This window comes from Chelonia mydas, chromosome 8, assembly GCF_015237465.2.
Source record: "Chelonia mydas isolate rCheMyd1 chromosome 8, rCheMyd1.pri.v2, whole genome shotgun sequence".
Taxonomy (NCBI): domain Eukaryota; kingdom Metazoa; phylum Chordata; order Testudines; family Cheloniidae; genus Chelonia; species Chelonia mydas.
The window spans coordinates 592,891-613,592 of record NC_057854.1 but is presented as its reverse complement, the minus strand read 5'-3'; the positions used below and the strand labels follow the sequence as shown (position 1 = coordinate 613,592).

At 59.6% G+C, this 20,702-nt stretch overlaps 2 protein-coding genes across 3 annotated transcripts; both read left to right on the top strand.

The window, feature by feature from the left end:
• Positions 1-114: 114 nt before the first annotated feature.
• On the top strand, positions 115-6,146 carry TMED9 (transmembrane p24 trafficking protein 9). The gene is made up of 5 exons (XM_037906595.2): positions 115-429; positions 1,000-1,100; positions 3,912-4,037; positions 4,140-4,286; positions 4,515-6,146. The coding sequence occupies exons 1-5, from the start codon at positions 285-287 to the stop codon at positions 4,662-4,664; spliced, it is 669 nt and encodes a 222-aa protein (XP_037762523.1). The 5' UTR covers positions 115-284; the 3' UTR covers positions 4,665-6,146.
• Positions 6,147-6,377: 231 nt separating this feature from the next.
• Positions 6,378-11,465, top strand: B4GALT7 (beta-1,4-galactosyltransferase 7). Of its 2 annotated transcripts, none has more exons than XM_043552823.1 (6): positions 6,378-6,525; positions 7,663-8,016; positions 9,137-9,362; positions 9,683-9,766; positions 10,009-10,113; positions 10,301-11,465. In XM_043552823.1, the coding sequence occupies exons 1-6, from the start codon at positions 6,497-6,499 to the stop codon at positions 10,454-10,456; spliced, it is 954 nt and encodes a 317-aa protein (XP_043408758.1). In that variant the 5' UTR covers positions 6,378-6,496; the 3' UTR covers positions 10,457-11,465. The 2 variants fall into 2 exon arrangements, with proteins under 2 accessions (XP_043408758.1, XP_037762521.1); XM_037906593.2 differs by having other exon boundaries at positions 6,390-6,546.
• Positions 11,466-20,702: the final 9,237 nt, after the last annotated feature.

Genomic DNA, 20,702 nt, shown 5'->3' with positions numbered 1-20,702 from the left:
GCCTGGCCGGGGGCCGCGCGAGGACTGTTGCCGGGCTCGCGCCGCGCGGGGCCGCCGGGAGTTGTTGTCCCGTCCTGTGAGCTGCGCGCGGCCCGACGCGGCGTTTGGTGGGACGCGGCGCTGAGTGCGCAGGGGCTGCCGGGAGTTGTAGTCCCGTCCCGTGAGCTGCGCGCGGCCTGACGTGGCGTTTGGTGGGACGCGGCGCTGAGTGCGCAGGGGCTGCCGGGAGTTGTAGTCTCGTCCCGTGGGCTGCGCGCGGCCTGACGTGGCGTTCGGCGGGGAAGATGGCGGCTCCCGGCGGACCGGTGGGCCTGGGCCTGCTGCTGCTCGCTGGCGCCGTGTCCCGCGGTTTCGGCCTCTACTTCCACCTGGGCGAGACCGAGCGCCGCTGCTTCATTGAGGAGATCCCGGACGAGACCATGGTGATAGGTGCGGGGGGCGCACCGCCGGGGCGAGCGGGGGGGAGGGGGTAGGTGCGGGGGGGGGAGGGGACAGCATGGGGGTAGGTGCCGGGGGGGGGGAGGGACAGCATGGGGTTACGTGCCGGGGGGAGCGGGGGGGGAGGGGACAGCATGGGGTTACGTGCCGGGGGGAGCGGGGGGGGAGGGGACAGCATGGGGTTAGGTGCCGGGGGGGGGAGGGGACAGCATGGGGTTAGGTGCCATGGCGGGGGAGGGACAGCATGGGGTTACGTGCTGGGGGGAGTGGGGGGGGAGGGGACAGCATGGGGTTAGGTGCCATGGTGGGGGGGGGGAGGGGTAGGTGCCATGGCGGGGGAGGGGATAGCATGGGGTTACGTGCCGGAGGGGGGAGGGGACAGCATGGGGTTACGTGCCGGAGGGGGGAGGGGGGGGTATGGAGATAGGTGCTGCGGAGAGACTACTGGGGACTCTGTAGTGGGGAATAGGAGGAAAGTACGGGGGGGGGGGTACACGGGCATGGTGCTGGGGGCTATGTGTTTGACCAGGGTGGTTCTCCTAGTGTTGCCCTCCCCTGCAGGGAATTACCGTACCCAGCTATATGATAAGCAACGGGAGGATTACATGCCTGCCACACCTGGGCTTGGTATGTTCGTGGAGGTGAAGGACCCTGATGATAAGGTACCTGGGTTGGGGGAGAGAACATACTGGTACATCTTTCAGCCCAGGATCAGAATAGGTGCTCTCGTTCCCCAACCTGAATATGCTCTCCTACCCATCCCATGGGGCCCAAAAGCTACAGCATCACGGTAATGGGACTGAGCAGCCCAGAGCCAGTGCCCATGGTGAGGGGCACCCCTTCTGCATCTGCTTGCAGTTCCACTGAATTGTCTTACCTAGGCTCTAACTTTGATTCTATGAAACAGAGCAACCATAGGACTGGAAAGGACTTTGAGAGGTCATCTTAGACCAGTCCCCTGCATTCCTGGCAGGACTTAGTATTATTCTAGACCACCCCTGACAGGTGTTTGTGTAACCTGCTCTTAAAAATCTTCAGTGATGGAGATTCCAGAACCTCCCTGGGCAGGTGCCACACCCAGACCATTAAGGCTTTGTCCATGTATCCTGTTGACTTGAGACACGACATTTCCCTGGTTTGAAATCACCATAGATACTAGTGATTCTGCCTTGGCTGTCTTTGCGGCACGTGGGCAAGCTGTGGTTTTAGGTCCATCTGCCTGATTTTCTATTGCTGCCTGGTTCTGAGAGGTTTTTAGCAACATGATGCTGAATCTAGAAAAAAATCTAGAAAAGAAGCCCTTGAGGAATTCCACCATGATTTCAACAATTTCCATCCCACCATCAACCTCAGCCTGGACCAGTCCACACAAGAGATCCACTTCCTGGACACTACAGTGCTAATAAGCAATGGTCACATAAACACCACCCTATACCGGAAACCTACTGACCGCTATTCCTACCTACATGCCTCCAGCTTTCACGCAGACCACACCACACGATCCATTGTCTACAGCCAAGCTCTACAATACAACCGCATTTGCTCCAACCCCTCAGGCAGAGACAAACACCTACAAGATCTCTATCAAGCATTCTTACAACTACAAAACCCATCTGCTGAAGTGAAGAAACAGATTGACAGAGCCAGAAAAGTACCAAGAAGTCACCTACTACAGGACAGGCCCAACAAAGAAAATAACAGAACACCACTAGCCGCCACCTTCAGCCCCCAACTAAAACCTCTCCAACGCATTATCAAGGATCTACAACCTATGCTGAAGGATGACCCATCACTCTCATAGATCTTGGGAGACAGGCCAGTCCTTGCCTACAGACAGCCCCCCAACCTGAAGCGATTTACTCACCAGCAGCCACATACCACACAACAGAACCACTAACCCAGGAACCTATCCTTGCAACAAAGCCCATTGCCAACTGTGCCCACATATCTATTCAGGGGACACCATCATAGGGCCTAATAACATCAGCCACACTATCAGAGGCTCGTTCACCTGCACATCTACCAATGTGATATACGCCATCATGTGCCAGCAATGCCCCTCTGCCATGTATATTGGTCAAACTGGACAGTCTCTACGTAAAAGAATAAATGGACACAAATCAGATGTCAAGAATTATAACATTCATAAACCAGTGGAGAACACTTCAATCTCTCTGGTCACTCGATTTCTGATCTAAAAGTGACTATTCTTCAACAAAAAAAACTTTGAAAACAGATTCCAACGAGAGACTGCTGAATTGGAATTAATTTGCAAATTGGATACGATTAACTTAGGCTTGAATAGAGACTGGGAGTGGTTGAGTCATTATACAAAGTAAAACTATTTCCCCTTGTTCACCCCCTCCCCCCCACTGTTCCTCAGATGTTCTTGTTAACTCCTGGAAATGTGCTGCAAATGGCCCACCTTGATTATCGCTTCAAAAGGTTTTCTCTCCCCCCACCCCACTCTCCTTCTGGTAATAGCTCATCTTAAGTGATCACTCTCCTTACAATGTGTATGATAAACACCCATTTTTTTCATGGTCTGTGTGTATATAAATCTCCTCACTGTATTTTCCACTTTATGCATCCGATGAAGTGAGCTGTAGCTCACGAAAGCTTATGCTCAAATAAATTGATTAGTCTCTAAGGTGCCACAAGTACTCCTTTTCAGTTTGAACTACGAAATTAGAAAAATCTTGTTTTTAGCTGCTTCTCTGCAGAGTCAGCTACTGCAAGCAGTGCAGTGACTGCTGACCCCTGTGGTACATAGTGCCCACTCACTTCCAGTCATAAGAACAGCCATACTGGGTCAGACCAAAGGTCCATCTAACCCAGTATCCTGTCTTCCGACAGTGGCCAATACCAGGTCCTTCAGAGGGAATGAACAGAACAGGTAATCAAGTGATCCATCCCCTGTCGCCCATTTCCCAGCTTCTGGCAAACAGAGGCTAGGGCCACCATCCCTGCCCAGTCTAGTTAAACTTCATGATCTAAGATCTTAGACTTATTGATGGTCTGGTCCTGAACATAGAGCTCCATCTAAGACCAACCTTCCTTATCTGGCAGTTCCCATCTCCTCCCCAGTGCATTTGGTTGGAGCCCCGCTTGTTTTGAAATTGCTAATGAACAGATTCTAAGGTTCAGTAGAATGGAATCTCAGGAGAGCAACTAACTGAAATGCTGATCTGGCTCTATGCTCTTGGCCCGATATGATGCTTTAACTGTCACCTGGGCAGATAGCACAGGGAATTTGAAGACTGTGTCTACCCCCTGTAAATCTGCCTTGCTACCTAGATCTCACCACTAAACAATTTGCTTTGGGCAGACAGACCCTTTAGCTGTAGTACCAAGTGTTCTGCCAGAAAGCTTGATGCACCCTGCTGTCAGACCCACAGACGTACTGCATTCAAATTCTCCTGGATTGGCTGTACTCTGGAGCCTGCCATTACTGCCCTGTCCTTCTCTTCCAGGTCATCCTGTCGAGGCAGTACGGCTCTGAGGGCAGATTCACCTTCACCTCGCACACTCCTGGAGAGCATCAGATCTGCCTGCATTCTAACTCCACCAAATTCTCCCTCTTTGCAGGGGGTATGCTGGTAAGGGGGGCCCATGCGGGACAGAGAGGGGAGGGGTGGCCCAGTCCATGTAGCATTGTGCTGGGGCAGAACACCTGATTGTGTTCTCTTGTCTTGCTGCAGAGGGTTCACCTGGATATCCAGGTGGGGGAACATGCGAATGACTATGCTGAGATCGCTGCCAAGGACAAGCTGAGTGAGCTGCAGCTCCGGGTGCGGCAGCTCATTGAGCAGGTGGAGCAAATCCAGAAGGAGCAGAACTACCAGCGGGTGAGGAACCTGAAACAGCCTGGCCAGCCTAGCGCTCTACAGGGGAGATGCAGCAGGGGCTGTATTCATGGTTTGGGAAGGAGGTTCCTGGGAGGGGGGCCTACCCGGCTGGACAGTGACTATTAGAGAGTTCTGAGGGCCGTGGGAAGCCACTGGTCTCTGGGGCCTGGGAGGATCAGTCTGTATTTGATTCTCTGACCTGTTGTTGTTGTTGTTTCCTTGCTGCAGTGGCGAGAGGAGCGGTTCCGCCAGACCAGTGAGAGCACCAACCAGCGGGTTCTCTGGTGGTCCATTGTCCAGACCCTCATTCTTGTTGCCATTGGTGTATGGCAGATGAGGCACCTCAAGAGTTTCTTTGAAGCCAAGAAACTGGTATAAAGAGGGCACACAGCATGAGCAAACAGCCCTCTCTTAACAGAGCCAAATATCTGAGTTTCAGCAGCTTGGACTGGTCACGCCCACCTTCCCCCAACTGTCCAGCTGACTGGGCTAAGTGTCACCTGCCTCCACCACTTCCCTCACTTCTAGTTTGGGTGGGATTTCCTTGTATTGGTTTGTTATGGTGTTTCGGTCACTCGCATTCAATCTGTGGTGCTTACATGGCTCCATTGGTGTACTATCTGAGAGCCTCAGAGTCTTTAATACATTTATCCTCAGCACCCCTGGGAGGCAGGCGTGGCTGCTATTGTCATGTTACAGATGGGAACTGAGCCCCAGAGACTAAGTTACTTGCCTCAGGTTCTGCACAAAGTTTCTGGCAGAGCAGGAACTTGAATCCAAGTCTCAGGCTAGCACCCTAACTACTAGACCGTCTTTCCTGGGAATAAGGGGGTAGAGTGTTTATCCTGCATGGATTCCTCTGAGGCACACTAACCTTCTCCAGGAGGTCTGGGCCTTCCTTCCTCTGAGTGGCATTTGAACTCTCTGGGAATGTAGGTGGAGTCTGTCTGTCTGCCTGCCTGTGGATTTCCTCCTGTCCTAAGGCTCACCCCCTACAATGAGCTGTGCTCCCCTTTCCAAGAAGGCTGGAATCCTCATCCCTTCAACGAGAACCACAAGTATTTTCTTCCAGCCAAGAAGCTGATATAAAGGGAGGCAGAAGCTTGAGCAAAAGCTCCCTTGTACACAGAACCTTCAGCCAGGTGCTGAAATCTGCATGACTGTGTCCTGAACTGGCTGCTCTATGCTGCCATTGGATCACCCCAGAGAGGACAGAACTGATTGTGATGGCATGGGGGGCTCTGCACTACCACGCCACCCTGAGGCTCCTGGTCTGTCCCAGCACTGAGTGTGTATTAATCTGTGTAAAATGCATAATGTGAAGGGACTGTACAGGGGTTGGAACTAGCTGCCTTGGGGCTGAGGCAACAGCGCTGTGTATCTGCTGTGGGTATTTCCAAGGTGCTGATCACTGTGGAATAGGAGGACTGTGGGATTAGAACCCCACAAGTTTCTGTGCAGGGATGGCTGCATATTTTAGTGTAGTATTTGTTTTCCTATTTTGTTAGCAGGGATCTGGGCACACAAGGCAAAGCTGTCCTATCTTCCCACTTCAACGGTCATTCCTTTTCTAGGTGGTGTAAGTGTGCCACTTAGCACCATTCTCTGCTGCTCCTAGGGGAATGGTGAGGGGTCAAACCCAGCTTCCTGTTCCGCAGCGCGGCAGCCAGCTTTCCCCTTCCACGGGGCTGCGGGGCATCCCTGGCCCCAGCGCGGTGCGTGTGCAGCAGTGAAGTAGATGGGTTGGTGCATCCTTTCTCTGCACAGCGGGGAGGCAAAGGGGGTGTTGCGTCACTTGCTTACTGACTTTTGAGTACTTTGTCTTGTATCATGGATTCTTAATAAAGAGCGCTCTGAGGACGGGCTTGTGTGTGGCCCCAGCTTCTTGCTTTCTGAGCCTGCCCGGTGGAAAGGGAGAGGGAAGTCTTCCTCCTCGGGCCTGGCAAGCTGCCCCGTGTGTGGGGTGGCGGCGGGCAGCCCTTCTCTCGGGTCCCTGTAACTGCACGTGGCCCGCCCGGCCCGGGCCGCTGACGTGGCGGCAGGTCGCGCCTCCCCGCCGCCTGGGAGCCCCGTGGAGGCGGAACGGCGGGGCCGGGCCTTGTTGCCGGGGGACCCCGCTCGGCGCCGGACCTGGTGCCTGAGCCAGCGTGTCCGGGCAGCCCCGGCCCGGGGGAGGGAGCCGGGAGTCGCCCCCGGCGCCGCCTGGGAGCATGTTCCCGTCCCGCAGGAAGCCGGCGGTGTATGGCCGGGAGGGAGCCGGGTGAGAGCGGGGCGGGGCAGGCGCTGGGGGGCGGGGCGGGGTCTCTGGGGGGGCAGCGAGGGGGTTGAGGAGAGCAGGGTCGGGGGGGGGCAGGGAGGGCGTTGAGGGGATCGGGGCAGGCGCCGGGGGCGTTGAGGAGAGCGGGACGGGGTCGGGGGGGGGGCAGGGAGGGGGTTATGGGGATCGGGGCAGGCGCCGGGGGGCAGGGAGGGGGTTGAGGAGAGCGGGATGGGGTCTGTGGGGGGGTTGGGGGGGGATCGGGGCAGGGAGGGGGTTGAGGAGAGCAGGACGGGGTCTGTTGGGGGGGGATCGGGGCAGGGAGGGGGTTGAGGAGAGCGGGACGGGGTCGGGGGGGGGCAGGGAGGGGGTTATGGGGATCGGGGCAGGCGCCGGGGGGCAGGGAGGGGGTTGAGGAGAGCGGGATGGGGTCTGTGGGGGGGTTGGGGGGGATCGGGGCAGGGAGGGGGTTGAGGAGAGCAGGACGGGGTGTGTGTGGGGGATTGGGGCAGGGAGGGGGTTGAGAGCGGGACGGGGTCTGTGGGGGGGGCAGGGAGGGGGTTGAGGAGAGCGGGACGGGGTCTGTGGGGGGGGTTGGGGGGGATCGGGGCAGGGAGGGGGTTGAGGAGAGCGGGACGGGGTCTGTTGGGGGGGGATCGGGGCAGGGAGGGGGTTGAGGAGAGCAGGACGGGGTCTGTGGGGGGGTTGGGGGGGGATCGGGGCAGGGAGGGGGTTGAGGAGAGCGGGACGGGGTCTGTGGGGGGGTTGGGGGGGGATCGGGGCAGGGAGGGGGTTGAGGAGAGCGGGACGGGGTCGGGGGGGGCAGGGAGGGGGTTGAGGAGAGCGGGATGGGGGGTTGGGGGGATCGGGGCAGGGAGGGGGTTGAGGAGAGCAGGACGGGGTCTGTGGGGGGGGATTGGGGCAGGGAGGGGGTTGAGGAGAGCGGGACGGGGTCTGTGGGGGGGCAGGGAGGGGGTTGAGGGGATCGGGGCAGGGCGGCAGGGGGGGTCTGTGGGCGGAGGAGTAGGACGGGTCGGACTTGGGGGGGCTGGGAGGAGGTCTGAGAGCGGTGGGAGGCAGCGCACTCTGGGCCTGGGCCCTGACTCCCTCTTGCCCCAGGTCCCGCCGGCTGCTGGCCCTCCTGCCACGGAAATGCTCCGTCTTCCAGCTCTTCTTTGTCACGCTACTTCTGGGCTTTGCCTCACTGCTGTGGCTGCAGCTCAGCTGCTCGGGCGACGTGGCCCGTCGGGGCCGCGGGGCAGCTGCCCCCGACCCCCTGAAGCCCTGCCTCCCGGAGTCCCGGGCCCCATGGGCTGAGGACCTGTCGTGGGGCCCCCACCGCCTGGCGCTGCTGATCCCATTCCGGGAACGCTTCGAGGAGCTGTTGGCTTTTGTGCCCCACATGCATCACTTCCTCAGCAGGAAGAGGATCCGCCACCACATCTTCGTGCTCAACCAGGTGGATCATTACAGGTATGGTCCTTTGCCACCCACAGAGCTAAGCTCTGCCCCAGGTTCTATCCCTGTGCTGCCAGAGCACTTTGGAGGCCCAAGGTACCAGGCTTGGGGCAGCCCCTTCCCCAGGGCATTGTTTGTACTACGGAGGGTTCTAGACTCGCTCTGTGACCCCAAGCAACTCACTTTGCACCCATATCCCAGATTTCTCAGCTATAAAATGGGGATCACACTCTCCTCGGATGGGGGAATTTTGACCTTCAGGGCTTAGTGAGGACCATTTTTTTTCTCTTTGCTGGTCTGAGCATGTGGGGACTGGGGAGAGCTGGGCTGTGAGCAGCTGGAATTTCAGCTACTCTGAGTCTGGAGGTGTCGTGTTGGGCCCAGTTTTGGAGACGGTGAAGGGTTATGATAGTCTGTGTGGAAGAGCCTGTAGAAAAGTAAAGGGTTATTTTCCTTCTCCATCCTCCTTTCCCAGGGCCAGACCTGAGCAGGAGAGAAAAATTTAACTGTAGGCCACTAGACTTTCTTCCTGACTATGAGTGCTGTGAGGCTGGAGCTCTGAGGGCCAGGGGAAAGCTGCAAGACGCAATATTCGCTAGTGTCCTCAGAACAGCCTTAATACTCCCCCGTATGCCCACCCATCTGGGTCATCCCTTCCAAGAGCCCACTCTACCTGGATGGTGGTACCAGTGTTTAGCCCTCCCTGCTGGCCACACCATGTTGGCTTTGCCTGTCCTCCAGGTGGCCCTTACAACATGCCAGCCACACCAATGCTTTGTCTCTTACATGTCATCTCCTTGCTGAACATCTCTCCAGTCTCCAGCCCACTTTCCCAAAGGGCTTCCCTTAGAACAGGCACTGACTGTTAGTTGCTTTAGCCCCTTACTAGCCATAGTGGCCAGGTGCTACTGTCCCCCCTGCATGGGTGTAATTTCAGTGTTGAGTTGCAGCACCTGGGGCCTGAGATCCCAGCTGTGAAGCCAGGAGAGACTGCCGGTGCATAGGGTGGGCTGGGTAATGATGTAACGGTGACTAAGCCTGCCTGGAGGATGACTGAGCCTCCTGCTGCTGCTGCATCTACGGAAGGCCTGATGCTCCTGGTGCTGGGACAAGATTTTCCTGGTGTCTTGAGCAGGTTTAACAGAGCATCTCTGATCAACGTCGGCTTCCTGGAGAGCGGCAATGACACTGATTACATTGCCATGCACGACGTCGACCTCCTGCCCCGCAATGAGGCGCTGGACTACGGCTTCCCGGAGGCAGGGCCCTTCCATGTGGCATCCCCAGAGCTGCACCCACTGTACCACTACAAAACCTACGTGGGCGGCATCCTCCTGCTCACCAAGCAGCACTATGAGATGGTAAGTCCCGGCGCGCAGTGGGGTGACGTCCTCGTCTGTTTGGGGGAGGATTCCTTGTTCACGGATCACTTTTCTCAACCCTGGAATTATGAAAGGGGCGACACGAAAGGGAGGGAGCTACAGGGTGTGTTAGGAATGGGGGCTCATGGGCTGAGCTGGTTGGGCTCTGTCTGTGGTTCCCTGTGCTCTGGCCATGGCTCTCCCCCATGGGGCTGCTCTCCTGCCTGGCTGCAGAGGTTAGGCTGGGTGTGTGCATCAGGCAGAGACTGAGGGAGGGGGACATCACAAGCTTCTACCCCTGTGACACTCTCTCATTTCAGTGCAATGGGATGTCCAACCGCTTCTGGGGCTGGGGGCGAGAGGATGATGAGTTCTATCGCCGGATCAAAGGAGCTGGCCTCCAGGTAGGGATGCTCTCCAGGTTCCTGGCCAGAGAAAACACCCTGTTCCCCAGGCATGGCCACCAGGATCTTTGCCAGTGCCTGGGAGAGGACAGCCTAGCTCCCTGCTGGCCCCTCTGCCTAGCCTCCCACAGGTCCTGCTGAGCCCAGGGGAGGAGGTGATGGGGTGCAGGAAGCTTTGGGCCTGGGCACCTGGCTTAGGGCAGGGGCTCCAGTGACTAATGCACGCTCTGCTCTGCCCCCAGCTTTTCCGCCCCTCGGGAATAAAGACTGGATACAAGACCTTCCAGCACCTGCATGACCCAGCCTGGAGGAAGCGAGACCAGAAGCGCATTGCTACCCAGAAGCAGGTGTGAGCTGCTCCCTTGGGGCGGGGAGGGGAGAAGGGGCGCCCAGGGAAATGGTGTCTCTCTGTGACCTGCATGCGGCTGCATGGGTCTGAGCCAGCCCGGCTTGTTGCTCTAGCCCTGTCCCTGCTGGCTCCATGCACTGTCCTTTCTGCTGTGTGTGAACTGAATGCCGTGTTGTCTTCCTCAGGAGCAGTTCAAGGTGGATCGGGACGGGGGGCTGAACAATGTGAGGTATCAGATCGAGTCCCGGACGGCGCTGAGTGTGGCTGGAGCTCCCTGCACTGTCCTCAATATCCTGCTGGACTGTGATGCCAGCAAGACCCCCTGGTGCACATTCAGCTGAGCAGCCTGCCTGAGGCCCCAGTCATGCCTGCCATGCTGAGATGCACAGGGACTGCAGCGGGGCCATTCGGTGCAGGGCAGGTTCACTGCAGCAGCTGAGCGCAAGGGCTGGGGCATGGAGGCGACAGGCTGGAAGAGGGCTAAGGAGCCAGCCCAGCTCCTCGGTCAGTACAGCTGGGAGGGCAGAACTGAGACCAAGACACTGTGGCCCCCAGCACAGGTGCTGGCATCACCGCAGGAAGGCCGCTCCCTCCTTGCGCTGGCCATGGCAGAGCCACCTCCGTACTCCAAGGGGACAATAAAGACACATCAGGACCATGTGATGTCAATGCACCTAGCCACGCCCTACTTTCCATACCAGTGCCCATATGCCAGCCTCGGGCAGGCACCATCCCTGCTCCTCGCTCCCCTACTGCTCTGTGATTCCAAGAGGAAGCAGAGATGGAAACTGGGCTGTGAGTGTCTGACAGTGCCCCAGCTCCTTGGCAGGCCCACTGGAACTGCAGCCGTCAGGGCAGGGGGCCAGTCACTCAGGAGGCTCACAAGAGAGGTTTGGTTGATGCAGTGGGGCCCTGGGGCCTAGAACCCCATTAACACAGGCTGGGATTTCAGCAGAGAATGGGATGTATTGGCTACAATACTGCCCAGAACTTCCTATTCCCCTTCATGCGGCTTCTAGGGCCTGCTGCCCACCCCTGCTTTCTGTGGCGTAAGGTCATGTTTCTGTTGAACCCCAGCTAGTGAGCATGTCACTGCTCACCAGCTGCATCCCCCAGAGCACAGCAGTGCCAGTGCCACTTCCCACAGTACAGACCGTACCCCAACCTTCTCCATGGGACTTGAGTGAGTATCTGGTGCCTTGGCCCTAGTGCCCCCTGGCCCTGAAGGGACTGAGCCTGGGCCCTGCCCTCTCCCAGCTCTGGTTAGGAAATCCTGTACTGTGTGTTCCCCTGGAATGTAATGGCTGCTAATTCACAGCAGTGGTGGCGGCATTAAAGCCAGTGAAGCCATGGATGGTGTCTGTGCAAGAATCCAGCCCAGGGCTCCTCCCCAGCATCTAGAGACGGGGCTTCCTGTACTGCAGGGGGCAAGGTTCTGAGACTGCCTACCCCAGGGAACAGCACAGGCCAGTGAATGTTTCTCGTTAGAGAAGGACCAGAGTGGGGGTGTTTGTGTGTAATTAACCACAGGAACAACTTCTCCGGGGCCCTGGGGGACTCTCCACCACTGACCATTTTTAAATCCCAGTTGGATGTTTTTCTAACAGCTCTGCTCCAGGAATGGTTTGGGGATAGGTCTCTGGCCCGTGCTATACAGTAGGGTGGACTAGACGATCACTAAGGTCCCTCCTGACCTTGGAATATCTGAACTGAGCCTCCTTCTTGGACCGAGAGATTGGCCAGCCCCTCCAGCTGCAGCCAACAGCAGCTGCTCCGTAGGCTGGGTTCTGCTAACCCAAGGACCTGCAGCCCCATAACTCCCAGGCCCATGGCTTGTAGAGCCAGGACTGCTGGGCTCCACTCCTGCAGCCTCTGGAGGCTCAGTGCTGCAGAAGATGGCTTCTTCTGCTGGGTCTAAACCTCTCACCCCCAACCTGTTTTCATTGTTATGAGACGGGGGGAGGAAGCAAAGCTAGCTCTTCCAGCCTGCAGGAGGGTTTCACTCCTTCCTTCCATGCAGCCATCAGACCAGGCATGACAGTGTCCTGCTGGGTGCATCACACAATGCTGAATGCAACAGCAACCTTGCAGCTGGAGGTCTTGGACCAGCTGTGGGGCCTGCCCACCCTCCTGCCAGGCTCTGCTTTGGTGGAAAAGCCCACTTAGCTCAGGGCCTGATATCAGCTCTTAGAGAAGGGCCATGTTCTGCTCAGAGTGGGGGGCTGCACGTGGTGGGGGTGGGGTTGGTACTACAAGGCTCAGCCCATGGGCTAGGCCCCCACAAGCTGGACTGGCCCCTGGTAATACCCCCTAAAGCAGGGATCTGCTGCCCTCCTGCAATCCCCTGCAGGAGCATGAGGGAGCAGCTCCAGGGAACAGGACGGACCTGTCGCTTCATGGCAAACTCAAAAGGTTTTTTCTGCGCATCTGAACTGGCACCGGGGGTAGTTGCTGTGAGGGGGCGAGGTTCCCTCCCTGGGATGGGGCAGGTGGGAGAGGAGAGCTCAGGGGGCGAAGTGCTTAGCTCCACCCTCAGGAATGCATAACCATCATGGGACAGGTGATGCTGGGGTGGGGTGATGGGACACGCCTGTCTGGGTTGGATAGAGGGGAAAGCTCTGGGTCCAGGAGGGAGTTAAGGGCTCAGAGGGTCACCTCTAGCTCTGGCTGGGCAGAAAGCCTCCTGCCTGGGTCCATGCCATCAGTGCTGAGGGCTGGGGTGACTGATTGGTAGAGCTTTGGGTGGGGGTATCTTATGCACTATGGAATCACCAGTCTTGCCAGCACTTCCTGCTCCAAATAGTATGAATTTGTAAAGCTCCCAGGAGTGGGAACGGCGGGAAGCCACAGCACCCGGGTCAGGGCTTGAGTCTCAAGCCAAAGCATCTCAAGCAGACGTGGCAGCCTCTGAGCAACTGTAGCTGGCACCTCTGGGCGCAGCTGTGCCCAGAGCCTGCAGCAGCGGTGCCCAGCAACTTAGTGCTGGTAGGGTGGGAAAGGCTCATCGTGAAGGCGTGTAGGGTTTGTGACCTCTGTGGGGAGCTGCCACCCTCCTGTGTCCCACGGAGGGGTGGGCTAGTGGCCTGAGGTGTCTCAGGGGAGTTGCCCAATGACTCTGTGTTCCCCTCCTCCAGCAGCTGGGATTTCTTAGGGTGCTGCTGCAGGGCGACCCACTGATCAGGCTGGCTGTGGGAGGAAGCTGGGTGCTTAGCTGCGGCAGAGGGGGCCTGGTAGGCTCTCTCTTTGGAGAGGTAGGTCCTTAGCTGCAGCTCAGTGCACGGGGAGGGAGCCATCAGAGCAGGAGCTGCTGGAGAGGAGAGAACACAGGGGTTACATTGGGCGTGTGTCTGGGAGGAGAGAGGGGAAAGAGACTCGAGCTGGTCACTGTGTTTTGGAGCTGCATGTGCAGAAGCACTGGATGGGGGGAAGGGAAAGCCTGTAATAGGGCTGGGACCGTACCTGGAATGCTGTGCTCCTTTCCCTCTGTGTCATTATACTGTGCCCATCACTGAGGTATCTGGGTACCACGTTACCAAAGACACCTATGACTAGAGGCAGCGCCAAGAAGGGGGTGCTGGAGAGACCAATTCCCAGAGCTGGATGCCCATCTTGGCATAGCAATGGGGGAGGGATGCAGGATAAATCTACACACCTCACAAGGGGGTGAACCCCTTGGGAGAAGAGGGATTAGTTACGTGGGTGCCTGGAGCTGAGACAAGGAACAAAGGGTTGGAAATGAGTGAAGGAAAAGCTGCCCAGTAGTCCATGAATGCAGCCATGGAGGTGTGACAGAAAGGGTAGGAACCCATCGCATGGACAGATCCCTGTACAGGTGCGAACCTGCCCTAGCTGTGCTGGGGGTGTACGGTGCTCAGCATGACCCTCTAGGCAGTACCATAATACAGAGGGGACTTACTAGGACTTTCCCCTGAGGTCTGAGGATCCCAGGAGCAAGTCATCTGTGGAGCCAAGGCCAGGGCTGCCTGATCCCATCGGCCAGCTCACTCGTCCAGCTCTCCCAAAGCACTCAGGGCAGAAGGCGGGGAGCACAGGCAGCATGGGGACATGAGTCTGCCCTAGAGGGTCCCATCAGCTAGGCGGTTCCCAAGGCCAAATTTAATCTCTGAGCTCCGAGGGGGCTGGTGACGTGCCAGAGAGGCACTCGCCTGTGAAAAAATCAGGCAGTGACCCAAATTCTGACCCTCTGCTATTGGTTTTGGGGTCTGTGCATAATTAACTGTCTTGGGGCTGTTCCCAGAGGGCAGGTGTCCACTGGCCCCCTTGTTCCCAGGGGCTGAACCCCTCTGTCTTGGTGTGGCGGCAAGTTGTTTGGCAGATGGGAAGCTCCCGGTGCTGGCTGTGCTATATGTGTTGGGAGGACAAAGGTCTGCAGGGCTCTCATCGGCCCATCCTGGGATCCCCCAAGGAGCTGAGGGATCAAGGCTAGTTCTAGTGAGAAGGCCCTGCCTGGCAGTGCTAAAGGCCCATCCTGAGGGCTGCTCCTACAGCTGCCACATCTGGGAAAGGGGGGTTCTTTGGGGGTCTCCCCATTGCCAGATCAGACAGCCATTGGGTCTCTCCATTCACATAGGTGTCTGGCTCTGGACATAGCCAAATCCCTGTCTCAGGGCCTATTGAGCTGACAGTGAGGGTGAGAGACCACATCCACTGGGAACAGACTGAGCCCTTGTCTGCTCCCTGCGCCCGTGGAGCTACTCACCTCCAGTTGCATGTGTGAGGCCCACAGTGCTGCCCCTGGCCATCAGTGCTGATAGATCCGGTTCAATGGGCATGCTGGAGGAGGAAGAGGAGTCCTCATCATTGGTCTGCCCAGAGGGAACAAACAGGGTCAGCACAGCAGAGTCAGATGCCGCGAGCTTTATCTCCCTACGCCTGTTCCTTGAGGAATGCTCTTAGCACTGCTGTGTCCCTGGGGCCACATGATCCTAAGCTTCTGTGGCCACCATGCCCTTGTCCAATGGCTGTGTGCAGTCCTGGCAGGCTGGGCACTATCCCCCATACCCCTCTCACCTCCTGGCTCCATAATTTCAGTGCCCACTTCAAATCGTGCTGCTAAATTGCTTTCTCTGAGAAGCTCATGGGGCAGCCAGCGTCACCCTTGGAAGCCCGGTAGCCTCCAGGATTGCAGGGAGATGTGCCCGTAGTCGAGAGGGAGGCAGGGAGTTCTGTTCTTCTCCACAGCCACTTGCCAGACTCCACAGGTCAAAGTCTCCAGAGACACATTCCAGGATAAAATGCCTATTGCTCCTGTCCCCCAGGCTGAGATTCTGCCCCCGACAGTGAGGTGAGCTGTTTAACTCCCCAAGGAGCCCACCTGCTACCTCCGGGTAAGCAATGTGGTGCTAACAACAGCCACGCTCAGAGGCCCAAGATGAGGGGAGTGAAACTCCCGGCTGGCCAGAGAGATGCCACGTACCGAAGACAAGGAACGTGATTGGGCCTCATGATAAACCTTGTTTCTTCTGCCCTTCATGCTGCTGCGGAACTTAGTGAAGAGGGACTGTGGTCCTTGGGTGCTGAATGCTGGCTCGCTGCCAGGAGACAGGATCTGCATGAACTGGAGGTCGAGCTGCAGCTGCCCTCGCACCTTGTCAGATCTGCCGCGTCTGGATTGCAGCCTGAACCATCTGCGCCAGACAACGCCATGAACCACGGAGGAAACTGCTTGAGCCTTCACCGCTCTATTTGTCCTGAACTCACAGAGCTCAGCCCACTAAGGACTGGGGCTGCGGGCAAAGGGAGCTAAATATTGTGCTGAGTCCTGCTCTTAAAAGTTGTATCTTGTGGCTACACCTCCCTGCCCCGGGGAAAAGCCCCCCGGCCCTGGCCACACAGGCTCCCCAGTCATGTGCAGAGGAATTTGTGCCTTCCAAGTCCCCTGCCTGGAGCGCTATTTACTTCTGGGCCAGCATGGGATCCTCCCGTTTCAGAACTAGGGCCGGGAAAGCCCATCCTGTGTGGTGCAGCAGCTCTGCTCTCACCCACTCCAGGTTCTGGTCTGGTCTCTAGCTCCCTGAGCCACTTTCTTCTGCCCTCTCCTTTCCCTCCAGCCCTTCTCCTTTCCCCTGGTCACAGGCTTTCTGCACCCGAGCTAAGACAGCGCTTTCTAGGGGTCTTTTACCAGCTAGTCAGAAAGGCCCACACCCACCACACACCTGGCCAGGTGCATTTATGGCAGGCTTCGGCTTCCTCTTGATCAGTCCTTGGACCCTGCCAGAGAGGAGATTCCAGAGCCCCCATTCCTCTGTATGTTGGCACCAGAGAGCCCAGCCCCACACGGTAAAGCTCCCCATAGAGTAGCTCTGTGCTCTGGGGCACCAGGGGTCATGAGAAGCCCTGCTGCACCCCACACAGACCCCAGGAGAAAGTGCAGGAGGAAGAGGTGACTGAGTCCTGGTAATGTGTCTGGCTCATAGGTCAACCACAGAAGGGCAGGAGGTGCATGGTTCCCCGGGACACCTCCATTCCCTGGCCCCAGGTCTCAGCCCCATGGACGGGGGGCCCTGCGACACTCACTCATTCTTCCTCCTTGCCTTGTCGCAGAACAGCTGTGCCAGGGGAAGGCAGAGCCGGCCCAGGAATTGGTCGGGGCGATGGAGAGAGTGGTGCATGGCGGTGAGGACGAGACTGTGCTCTTTCGTGTTATCCAGCCGGCTGGGCAGCTGGAGTGTGCACTCCTCCCTCCACTCAGGGGTCAGGCTGTGGGGTACCACTGACGTCATGTATTTCTGCTTTTGCAGCTGGATGACCACGTAGGGGCTGCTGGAGCCAGCACCCCCCTTGGCTCGCAGCGACCGGGCGCTCAGGACGGCCACGCGGAGGTGAGTTGGATGCCACTCCTCCGCCTCGGCCACCCTGCAGGACACGAGCCCATGTCAGTCCCCAGTCACCCCTCGCCCACCACGGGCTGAGAATCTGCATGAGCCAGCAGGGACGTGGGGGGAGTGCCCACACAGCCCCTGCCCATGCCCCGAATGCAGACAAACTGGAGACTGGTGTCAGGAGGTGGCGGAGGGCAAGACCCTGGTGAGGGATGTGGGGGGGAGTGGGGCTAGTCAGTGAGGAGTGGGCCAAGCTGCCCTGTAGGGGTGGCGGGGGGGGCTAGTCAGCGCGGGGGCGGGCCAAGCTGCCCTGGAGGGGTGGCGGGGGGGGGGGCTAGTCAGCGAGGGGGTGGGCCAGTCAGCGAGGGGGCGGGCCAAGCTGCCCTGGAGGGGTGGCGGGGGGGGGCTAGTCAGCGAGGGGGTGGGCCAGTCAGCGAGGGGGCGGGCCAAGCTGCCCTGGAGGGGTGGCGGGGGGGGGCCAGTCAGCGAGGGGGCGGGCCAAGCTGCCCTGGAGGGGTGGCGGGGGGGGGCCAGTCAGCGAGGGGGCGGGCCAAGCTGCCCTGGAGGGGTGGCGGGGGGGGGGCCAGTCAGCGAGGGGGTGGGCCAAGCTGCCCTGGAGGTGGGGCGGCGGGGGGGGGCTAATCAGCGAGGGGGCGGGCTAGTCAGCGAGGGGGCGGGCCAAGCTGCCCTGGAGGGATGGCGGGGGGGGGGCCAGTCAGCGAGGGGGCGGGCCAAGCTGCCCTGGAGGTGGGGTGGCGGGGGAGGGGCTAGTCAGCGAGGGGGCGGGCTAGTCAGCGAGGGGGCGGGCCAAGCTGCCCTGGAGGGGTGGCGGGGGGGGGCTAGTCAGCGAGGGGGCGGGCCAAGCTGCCCTGGAGGTGGAGCGGCGGGGGGGGGGGGGCCAGTCAGCGAGGGGGCGGGCCAAGCTGCCCTGGAGGGGTGGCGGGGGTGGCCAGTCAGCGAGGGGGCGGGCCAAGCTGCCCTTGAGGGGTGGCGGGGGGGGGCCAGTCAGCGAGGGGGCGGGCCAAGCTGCCCTGGAGGGGTGGCGGGGGGGGGCCAGTCAGCGAGGGGGCGGGCCAAGCTGCCCTGGAGGGGTGGCGGGGGGGGCCAGTCAGCGAGGGGGCGGGCCAAGCTGCCCTGGAGGGGTGGCGGGGGGGGGGCCAGTCAGCGAGGGGGCGGGCCAAGCTGCCCTGGAGGGGTGGCGGGGGGGGGCCAGTCAGCGAGGGGGCGGGCCAAGCTGCCCTGGAGGGGTGGCGGGGGGGGCCAGTCAGCGAGGGGGCGGGCCAAGCTGCCCTGGAGGGGTGGCGGGGGGGGCCAGTCAGCGAGGGGGCGGGTCAAGCAGCCCTAGAGGGGTGGCGGGGCGGGGGCTCTTTACCCCGGGCGGGGGCTCTGGGCTCCGTGCTCCGCCTCCATGGGGGCTCCCCGGCCCGCCCACGTGTCACCGACACGCCCCCTGCGAACGTCACAGAGCCGCGGGAGGCGGGGCCTACACAGGCCTGAAGATCCTGGGGCCGGAGTCTTCCAGGAGGCGGGGCCAAATCGGGCCATTGGCCCCGCCCACGGACCTCTTGAGCCTGCGCGAGGCCTGCCAAGGGGGGCGGGGCAGAGCCGGCGAATGGCGGAGAGAGCTGGTGAGGGGCGGGGCCCCGGGGGGGGGCAGGAGCCTCGCTGACTAGCCCCCCGCCACCCGTCCAGGGCAGCTTGGCCCACCCCCTCGCTGACTAGGGCGGGGCGGGGCGGGGCGGGGCAGGGACTGGGAGGGGGGCAGAGCCGGCGGGGCGGGGCCGGGGCCAGGGACGGGGGGGCAGAGTCGGCGGGGCGGGGACTGGGAGGGGGGCAGAGCCGGCGGGCCGGGGCCGGGGCCGGGGCCGGGGACGGGGGGGCAGAGTCGGCGGGGCGGGGCGGGGCGGGGACTGGGAGGGGGGCAGAGCCGGCGGGGCGGGGCGGGGACCGGGAGGGGGGCAGAGCCGGCGGGGCGGGGGCGGGGGCGGGACCGGCAGGGGGGCGATGTCCGAGCCGTGGGCCGCAGGGACCGGCCGGGCACCGGGGCGCGGTGGGAACAGCCGCTCGCCCCCCCGGGCACAGACTCCCGCTCCCACCCGGCTGCGGCCTCACGAGGGTGTTTGTCATTTACCGTTTTCCTGTGTGAGGGACACGGACAGCGCAGGGGTTGTCTAGTTGCACCCTCATACTTGCTACTGGGACATGCAGGGTACTGGCTGGGGTGCACCACGCCTTGTGACGGGCATGTGTAGGCCCATGGGTCTTGAGTGCTGTGTTGTGGGGGGGCTGCTCATTGTAGCATTAGAGACTTGTCTGCAGGTTTTGCGTCTGTTGCCTGGAAGGGTTTGGTGCTGTTTTGGGGGGTGCTGGTCTGTAGGCAGCTTGCTTCTGACGATGAGCTTGGGAAGTTGTTTGAAGGCCAGAAAAGGGGGTTTGGGAGTACTCAGTGGGGAGTAGTTATTTGATACCCCATGTGGGTTCCATGGGGGGTGGTAGGTGACAACTTGGGGTGTGCCGTTAGAGGTGTTCTGTATTGAAGCAGGTTCTCTCAGGGTATTTGGGAGGCTCGTTCCATGGGGTGCAGGCAGAATGCTCTGCTGATTGAACCCTAGCATTACGGGCTCTTATGCCTCAGCCCAGCCCTGGACAGAAGAAGGAAGGGATGGACTGAGCCGGGGCAGGGAGACAGGCCCATACAGCTCCCCATTGCCTGGGGAAAACTCCCATTTGACTGCAGTAGGGCAGGGGTAAGTTTGCAGCATTCCTCAGCAAATCACTGGCTATTGCACTAGCTCAGGTTTCCCCCAGGGGGAGCTGAGGTGCCAGTGAAATCTGCTGTGAGAGCTTCAGGGACCAGCCAGGTAAAGTCCTGGCAGCTGAGAGATGGGCTGACTGCAGAGTTCTACTGCGTATTCTGGTCTGTCCTCAGCCTGGCCCTTGCCACCATCTGGGCTGAGTCCTTAGGGAGCAGGGTGCCTCCCTGTCGCGCAGGCAAGCTGTGCTCACCCTGCTGCCGAAGAAGGGGAAACTCTGAGCTAAGGAACTGGCACCCAGTTTCGCTCCTCAGCACGGACTACAAGGTCGTAGTGAAAGCCATCTCACTGCTCCACCTCAGCCACTCTTACGCTGTCCCGGCCAGACCATCTTCTATAACCTCCAAGAGAGGAGACCTAAAGGACCTGTAGCAGCAGGGTCCCAAGTACGACTAGCTCTTTCTACCTGGGCCCCCAAAATCTGTCCAGGCTGAGGCAGTGGGGCTGACGGCATTACCACTTGCTCCAGTACGTACCCATCCATCCTGGCCCGGGAAGCTGAGGGATACCAAGTGGGCGTGTGACTAATGCCCGTTCTGTGTGCACACATGGGCCTCTAGACTGTGCTGCCAGGGGAATTTAACCTGCTCTGAGACTTTACTATTATTGATCCTACAACACCCCAAACTGGGGCTGCATGTCACATAACGAGGCAGATCCATGTCCCAGGGGATCACAATTGAAATAGACAACCCACTGATGAAGGCAGGGAGGGGAAGAGATGGCCTTTGGGCCAGAAATGCATTGGACAGACTGCCCTGCTTTCCAGACAAACTTCTGTGCTACTCAGGTGTCTGCGCAAGGTGTAATCAGCACGGGGGTGTGGGAGTGCGTGTGTCTGTGAGCACTACCTAGTGCAGGTTTAAATTGTGTAAAGGGTCTTGTGCAAACTGGGTCTCTCAACATGTTATGGCATCCACCCCAGAAAACTA